Below are 8926 nucleotides of genomic sequence, written 5' to 3' on the forward strand. Positions count from 1 at the left end.
CAACCTCAGAAGCTCAGGTATAACTAGTGGCTGTTCATCCTTTGTCTGTCAATCAGTCAGGCCGGTTGTGAGCTTCAAAAATCTATTTTATCTTATTCAGATCAAACTACTCTCTTCATAGAAGTTGTTATTTATCATATTTACCATAACATATCTAAATCACAGAAAGATCCAACGGTCCATTCATTGCAGATCCTCGAAATACTATCACAACCTTGAAAGTCTCACAGAAAATCCTGCAGTCATGTTTGGAGCTTCAAAACTCCAACTTCCTTAGCTCAAACAGAAATACTTCCTTTATAAAAGTTTCTCCTTATCATCTCTTGTGTAACATATCCAAAAATCACAACAATCCAATCTATATGTTGACTTGTATGCTAGTTCGAACAACTGATGTACGGTTGAGCTGGCCTTCTTGGCTAACCTCTTTGCATGGCCAACATCTCCAGTTTTCTGTCGCTCACTTTCATGGAAGTTTTTCAGCAATTCGACTCATATTACATATTTAGAATTTCAGCTACATTAAAGAAGAGAAAGGGAAACTGGCGAAGGAAGAAAGAGAACAAGAGGGAGGAAATGAAATTGAAAACAATAAAAAGGAGAAATGGTAACGTATTGTTTATCATTTGTGTTTTTAAAGATTATTACTTTGGCAAGTGACATTTTACCACAATGGTGGAAAGGAGTTGAGCCTTTACATCACGGCGTGAGTTCAAATCCTGTTGGTGTCTAAAATTTAACATAATGTAATAATATCTATCGTTTGACAAAAAAAAAAGAAAACGATTATTACTTTGTTGTTGATATTATGATTATATTACTCTTGTTGTTGATATTATTTCTATAGATAAGATGTAGCTCACACCCTAACTCATGAATAGTTCTTATTCGTGGGTCGGGACGTAACAAAAATCAGCACTTAACGCCGATGACCTAACAAATCTAAATTTTCAAAACTTGGAGTAGTTATTTAAAATATTTTAAGAAATTGAAATTAATTTGAAATCACCTCAAAAGATTGAGTAGTTATTCGCACTTAACCATACTTTTTATATCTTATTGGTAAACCTACAATGGCGGCTCCATTGGTTCTAATTGCATATGTCTACAAATTTATATGCCCTTTGTTTTGTAAGTCCATCTTCGTTTTATATGTTTTTCATTTATCTATATTGATTTATGATTTCAGATGGGAAATTATAGTGTTTATTTGAGTTGATGGTATTCAAAATTTGAAATTTGAGATGGCGTTTGTATGTAGATGATTTCAATCTTTAGTTACATTGTATTTGGTGGTCGCTTATTTTCTGTTTGGTTGCTGAGAAAGTGTCGGAAAATGAAAAATATTTAAAATTTGAATATTTTTCACTGACAACAACTGATATCATGGCGGAAGAGAAGGCAAAAAAAGAGAACCCATCATCATATAATTCAAAGTTCAACTTATGAAGCAGAGTACAAATTTCTTACCATCTTTTTCTTTTGCCCCTTAATTACTTTATAAATTTCATAACTTTTTTGTGCAATTGATAGCTGGATTTAAATGGAAGATTTTGGGTTTCTTTAAGGAATTTTATTTCCTAAAAAAAATGATATTCTTTTCACAATGAGATTTTCTAGTGATTTTGCTTTTTATGTTAAGCAAATTGTGATTTCTGGTGATTTCTGTTTTCATATTGGTAAAGAATAGTTAATGACTTTCCTGTTCTTCCTTAACAGTTCTAGTCTCAAGTCTCTTGTATTACTGATTGATTCCTCTTGCAGATCAGGGTAACTTATTTTCTCCTTTTCGAAAGGATTTGATTCCAAATTTGTTTTCAAATGTGATAAGGATATGATTCTGTATTGTCTTTTGCATTATGGTATATGATTCTGTTTCGGCCTCGTGTCTTTTTCTGGTGAATTTATTAATTGAAGCATGTGTGGTGTCCTGGAGCAGTTAAGCCTGTTCACATGATTGGACTGATTGCCATTTTGTGCATCCTAGTGAGAATGCAAGGAGAAGAGACCCGAGAAAGTTCCAGTATAGTTGTATGCCATGCTTGGATTTTCGCAAGGGGACATGCAGACGTGGAGATTTATGTGAATATGCTCATGGGGTTTTTGAGTGCTGGCTTTATCCAGCACAGTATAAGACTCGACTCTGCAAAGATGGCATAAGTTGCTTGCGTCAGGTTTGCTTCTTTGCCCACAAACTTGAGGAAATGCGACCCTTGTATGTTTCTACTGGATCTGCCATGCCATCCCCTCATTCAGCAACCTCTGCTGCTGTTTTCATGGACATGGCTGCAACTTTGAACGTGCTGCCTGGCTCGACCAAAGCTGTGCCGGCCATGTCACCTCCTTTTACTCCTCCCATATCTCTTCGTAATGGTATTTTCGACTATTCCATGGCATGGCCCCAACAACATATCCCCAGTTTATATCTACCAGGCAGCAATATTCAAGCAAGTCGTCTGAGCTCTTCTTTTAATGCAAATGATGTTCCTACCGAGGAGGTTAACATGTTGCATAATTTTGAAATGCAACAACAGCAATCATTTCATGATGGGTTTTCCTTCTCACATTCATACATCAGTGCTTCCTCAATGAGTCATCTTCACCGTCGAGAAACCTTGACACCTTCAAATCTCAATGATGTTTTCACTTCCCATCTCTCATCCCCTCGATTTGCTGACCAACTTGCAAACTCATCTGCTTTCTCACCCTCAAAAATATCTGTTGTTCGCAATCAACTCCACCAGCAACAATCAATGTTATCTCCTATCAGAACAAATGTGTTCTCTCCAAGGATGGTTGACCAGAATCTCTTGCAAGTTCCATTTGGTTTTTCCTCACTGAGGATGATGTCACCTCGAAGCATGAAGCCTCTTTCTCCAATAGGCACTAGGGTCTCTACTCTTGCTCAGCACGAGAAGCAGAAGCCGCTATACAGCCCGAACTCATGTGATGTTGGATCCAATGGTGTTGGTTCCCCTGTGCGTATGTCAAAATAGGAGTCTAGCAGTGCAAAACCAGATTGGTCTGTTCAAACAGATGAGCCAGGTCATTTAAGCAAATTAAGTTATACAGAACACAATGTCAACGAGCCTGATGTTTCATGGATTCAATCTCTGGTGAAGGAATCACCATTTGATGCAAAGGAAATTACACCTGTTCCAGAATCAGGCACACTGCTACCTATCGAGTGTTCCAATTGAAACGTCATGCAGTTTCCAAAGCAAGGATTGAGCAGTTGCAGGTTTACCAACATGTTGCTTAGTGAAAACGAAATCATGTTTACTGGGCTTGGAGTCGGAGGTAGTTACAACAGAAATACAAATTCTTGAGTGGGTTGGTAACAGTAACGATAGAAGGAGGATACTGAACATAGTCTACAGAAAAGAACCATTCATTTTTTTTGGGTTGAAAAACGGGGCTAAAAGCAAGAGTCCGAACAAACTTACTCAATAATAAGTCTAGACCAGGAAAGTCGATCCTCACGAATAAAACTCTATGAGAAGACCAACCCAGATGAAGGATCTTCTCTCCCAAGTCCCAAGTCTATCATAACTTAAGTATTTAAATTTCTTTATTACCCTTAAATTATTTGTTATTTAAAAGCAAAACTGCAGAAGCCAGAAGCTCTTGTTCTACCATTTTTTGTTTATATTATTTTGAGCAACTTTTTTCTTTCTTCCAATGTCAGATGCATCTTTGATACTGTAATGAAATTAAGGAATAAATATATTTATTTATTTTTCCTGTGTTGTGTGCTCTTTTTTTAATTGAACAAATTAGAACATATTCTTTCAAGAAAGTGAAAGATGGTGAAATTTGCACCTGATGCAATTTTCTAGTGTACTTTGGAGTATTCTATACTCTAGAGTTTTCAATCGTTGGATTCTTGATCAAAGATAAGGTTACAAGATCTAACGATTAAAACCCCGAGCAACTTAGAATCTTAAATAAATTATTGCTGAGGCAGATGGTGGTAGAGTGTGGTACACTTGGTCCTTTCTTATCTTTGATTGTCTTTGCATTGCTTTTCCTCTCCCTTCGTCTGTTTCCTTGTTATGAGAATCTAGTGGTGAGGTGGATTCCAATAGGAAGTTTTGTGGGTTGGGGCTTTTTGATTTGGATAGGTGGGAAGTTGCTTTTTGATTTGGATAAGTGGAAAGTTGCTTTACTTTTTGTATGGATTTGTTCAATTTTTTTTTTCTCTTTTCTTTGAGATGATTAGATTTGATGCTTGACCACTTACGAAATAATTTATTTTACTTTCTTTGTCTTGGGTATTCAAGCTCGTTACATTTTTTTCAACGTTGAAAACAAAAGTACTGCTAGATTACTAACCCGTTTTTCTTCTGCGTTAGCACTTGAATTTCTCCGTGATTGATTCCTATCTTGATTAATATTTCAATTACATGAAATTAAGTTCACCTTCAATTTGGTTATTCAGTCACCATGGATGCAATTGTATGAGAAATATGCAGAGAATGTGCAGTCCTTTCTCAAAACTACACTCATAAACTTATACGAAAACAAAATGCGTTGCTAAATATTTGATCAAGGATTTTCCCCAACATTGTAAGTTACATGCAGATTTGGTTTTGGTATGATTTATCTTCATGTAAATGAAATCGGCAGCACGGAACGAATGGAAGCTAAAAAAATTGTTTTAACCTTCGAATGATAAAACCGGGTTCACATTTATGCCCGGAGGAATTCCCAGGGTCCTGTTCCTGTTCCTATCCTGCACTTGCATACCAAAATTGTAAGTTATGGGAATTTTTGTGTTTGTGAGGGCGCGCGGGCAAAAAACTGTAAGATTATACCTCCAAAATCCGGCAAATGTCCGGAGACTCATATAGATGGTCAAAGCAACCCAGATTCCAATGAATCCATTGGTATAAGAGAGTACAAACAGAACTAAGATGCTGACAATAGCCACCATAACCTGGAGAGAATGGTGATCATCAAGTTAACTTGTATCCCAAGGAACTAATTAGGCTAATTAGCCCACATAATTACTTGTATTACAAGAAAGGGACTAAAGACTTGCCATGGAAAAAGCTGAGTACGCGAAATCAGATGCTCCAAAGTTGACACCGTCGAAAACAAATGCCAAGGCATTGATGGGCTGAGTAGCTGCAACAAACTGATTTTGGATTGAAGACTGTTAGTTCAAATTGAAATGCCATTTAGGATTGAAGAAGTGTAAGTCGAACATTGTGTTCTGCTTCGAGACAAGGGACTTACTGGAATGCCTATGCCAATGAGATGTAGCACATTGACATCTTTTGTGAATAATCTTGCTCCATACTGCAACCCCACTCCGAGCATGGCAGCGAGCATCAAACCCAAAACCAATCCCAGCTGCAGTTTAAATGCAGTTACGAATATTTGGAGAAACTGACATCATATGAAATCTGTACTTGATTCTTTGAAATTTTTTACACACCTGTAGCACTCGGGATGCAGTGGCTGTAGCCTTATCGTAGTCTTTTTTGGCAAATGCACTTGCAAGTATGGCCTGAAAGCGGAGCAGGAAATTTCAGCACGAAGGCAGTTGATCATCATCAGTTCTAACCAAACTCAACAGCCAAGAAGTTGATCTTTCTATCTATTTACTACATAACTCTACTGGTTATCTGCCTAATTTAGTAAATATCAGTATTTCAGTAGTTTCAAGCATTAACGAAATGATCTCCGACCTGTCCAGCAACAGCCAGCCCATCAGCTAGAAGGGAAGTTGCCAACCAGACCTGCAAGCAGACTTGAAATGCAGCCATGGGTGTCGGTCCCTGACGTGCAGCCAACGATGCAGCCAGAGTCACACAGAAAGTAACAGCAATGACCCTCATTAATAACAGAAAACCTGGAGTAAAGAAAGACTAATGGGGATAAACTTCATAATTAACATTAACTATCTTTTAACAAATGCTTCCAATGTTTTCGGGTCACTAAAAGCAAGGCCTAAGGATTACAGAATAAAATCTCACCGTTTTTAAGAAATCGACTGAATTGGAGATGTCTGATACTTGGGGGTAATAGATTGACTTGAGCCATTAATCTCCACAGGAGTATGAAACATATCAAGTACCTGCGTACAATGACCATTTTATCGATAACAGGCAAAACTGGCATACAATGTAGAATTCCATAGAAAGCACACCAAGACAACAGGACTGAACACAAACACGAAACTTGGGAAAGGAGTTAGATAACACTTACTGAGATATAACATGAGCAATAGCTGCACCGGTGACGCCCAGATGGAAAACAAAAATAAATATTGGATCCAATATTATATTTGTTACATCTCCTGCCACTAAATTCAAACAGATAGTTTATGGATTAGAACAAGCTGAAGACTGTTTTATTCTGGTGAAATAGATGCAGTCAGAAGCTAAAGTTTAACATCGTTAAGGTATACCAGTGGCGTATAAAGGAGTTTTTGTATCCTTGAACCCACGGAAGATCCCTTGCATAGCCAGTGAAAGAAGAACTGCAGGAGCACCGAGCGATCTCAGCATCAAGTACTGCTGTGCAGGTTTTAGCATAGGGGAATCCTAAACGAACAATAGTTCCTTTTGTTATTAGAAATTAGAGTACATAGCATTTTAGCGTTTGATACAAAAAATTATTTAAGTAAAACCATATGCCAAAAAGAAAATGATTAGCTTACAGAACCAACTCCCATAAAGTTCAATAGAGGTTTTGCTCCAGATATGAGGAATATGGCTTGGATGAGGCCAAGGATGCTGCCGATAACCATCGCTGACGACGCTGACGGGATATACCTTTTCTGATGATTGGTTGTAACTATTTCAAAGCTTGTAGCAACGGATTTTGAGTTGTATGCATTCTGAGTGGCATCTGAGAAATAACATTGAAGAAAAATAAAACTATCAAGTAAGAAGCATTTACAAACTTAATGCAATCACATTCTGTAAGTCTGTACACACTGCATACGAAGTACATTAGGAAAAAGATATGGAGCATACCGCTTTCTGGTATCAACTGTTTCATTTCACCATTAGTTGATGAACCTGTTTCCAGGTAATCACTGTCCTTTGCCTCGGGACTCACTGTTCCAATAGTATCTTCTTCAGCAACAAAAGATGTTGTGACACTAACAAGTGGGAATATTGCAATTCTTGATGCTTGATTAAATAGAGCAATAGAAACTCCTACAGCAGCAAGCTCCACTGGACCTTTAAACATTAAGATAATTCATTTCAGATCGAAGAACATACGCAATGTTGAAAACGAAAACACAAACAAGAAAGAAAAGTACCTATTTGGCCAATGAATGCTGTGTCGACTAGAGAAGCGATTGGATCAGCTGTCAAAGCTAGCGCCGCAGGCAATGCAATTGATGCTATTTCTAAACCAAGTTTGTCCAAATTAAGAACACATCTACACATAAAGGAGAGAGAATCCAAGAATAAGATTAGACCATCTATGTACATTAATTCACATACAATCTTTTTCGGTCGTTTCAATTGTAATTACAATTCACTTAACTTTATTAATCGAGGAAATCGCAGGACTACATGATTTGTCAGGAAAGGAGATGATAACTACATTCTCTTAATTGCAATAATAAAATCATTTGGAAAATATGGCTCATGGAGCAAACATATCAGACGTAAGAAAGTCTGAGCTGGTCTAGCCATGGATAATAAAATCACCACAGCCAATGGTTGTGAGTAAAAAGCTCGAGTTGCTTGTAGAAAGTACTTTTCACTGCTTTTCTGCTAGGTTCAGTTTAACAAAAGCTTTAATTACAAACCAAGGTGGCTCCTAAACAGGGAAAAGGAATGCAAAATGCATAAAATCGATCGAAATAATATACCTGCAATCCTTAAAGAAAACGTAGATAGGACTTTTCCTTGTGTTCCCATATGAATATGAACCATCTTCTTCTGCCATCAGTTATCAATGAATTTATTTTTCACTGGGATGTGGTTACAGAACTAGGTGCTTATTGGAAGCAGAATTATCAAAGCAATGGCGATAAAATCGATAGACGAGAATTCACAAATTGTGCTCCAGACCCTGAAGATTGTAGTATCTGTCAATTCATAACTCTTGTTTCTTTGCAAACCCAAAAAATCACAGATGAACCACCAAATAAAGTAGACTAAAAGAATGTTGGGTTCCAAAACATTTCAACACTTGAAATTCCCATCCTTCAAAACAAACATTCAAACTCAAAGACTTGTAACAGTTTCAAAACATTCCAATTAAAAACAAAACAAGCAAATGAAAGTCTTCTGCACGTTAGCTTTGGAAACTAAACACCAGCCAATTTCTCAGTCTAGGCAAACCAGGGCGGAGCCAAGGTGGCTAGAACAGTGTGCTCTGAATCCTTCCCCTAGTTTAGATTAAATTAAATCATCCTACTCTGCATAACACTTCGGATATCGCTCTAATTTAAAGGAAAAAAAAACCTCAGTCTATAAGAAAAATTAAATTCAAGAGAATTTAAAGACAGGAATTTAAAGCTCGTCAAAGAAAAAAAGAACTAACAGAAATTTACACCTGAAAACCAAAACTCACTGACCTTTGAGCCTTGAAACTTTCATTTACTTGAGCTTTGAAACTTGAAAAACAACTGTGTGTGTGTATATATATTGAAGAAGGCTGAATTTAAATCCAAATTCCAAATTCCACGAGAGAAAAGGACCTCCACAACAGAAACACACCAACTGGGGCAGACTCTTCTTCTGTACGTTACACAGAGAGAGAGAGAGAGAGAGAGAGAGAGAGCGAGAGAGAGAGCTTTCAGAGCCAGAATTTAAGCATCTTTGGTATTGAGTTATTCTGAAAAAAAGTTGATATAAAAAAAAGTTAAGAGCTATTTTTATGTTTTGTAAACATTCAGTTTTAGCTTTTTTTACACAGTTTTGGATAAAAAAAAGCCAAAAATAAGAAG

General features: G+C 37.0%; 1 protein-coding gene and 1 pseudogene across 1 annotated transcript; one reads left to right on the forward strand and one right to left on the reverse strand.

Moving 5' to 3' along the window:
- Positions 1-1943: 1943 nt before the first annotated feature.
- On the forward strand, positions 1944-4343 carry LOC137715631 (zinc finger CCCH domain-containing protein 30-like; annotated as a pseudogene).
- A 127-nt stretch (positions 4344-4470) lies between these two features.
- On the reverse strand, positions 4471-8723 carry LOC137715630 (protein DETOXIFICATION 42-like). Its single transcript, XM_068454975.1, has 14 exons — positions 8555-8723; positions 7844-8046; positions 7283-7404; positions 6990-7199; positions 6671-6861; positions 6419-6554; positions 6217-6313; positions 5985-6085; positions 5697-5860; positions 5444-5515; positions 5242-5358; positions 5045-5140; positions 4818-4939; positions 4471-4735 (listed from the first exon to the last, which is right to left on the reverse strand). The coding sequence occupies exons 2-14, from the start codon at positions 7918-7920 to the stop codon at positions 4693-4695; spliced, it is 1548 nt and encodes a 515-aa protein (XP_068311076.1). The 5' UTR covers positions 7921-8046; positions 8555-8723; the 3' UTR covers positions 4471-4692.
- Positions 8724-8926: the final 203 nt, after the last annotated feature.

This window comes from Pyrus communis, chromosome 14, assembly GCF_963583255.1.
Source record: "Pyrus communis chromosome 14, drPyrComm1.1, whole genome shotgun sequence".
NCBI classification, from domain to species: domain Eukaryota; kingdom Viridiplantae; phylum Streptophyta; class Magnoliopsida; order Rosales; family Rosaceae; genus Pyrus; species Pyrus communis.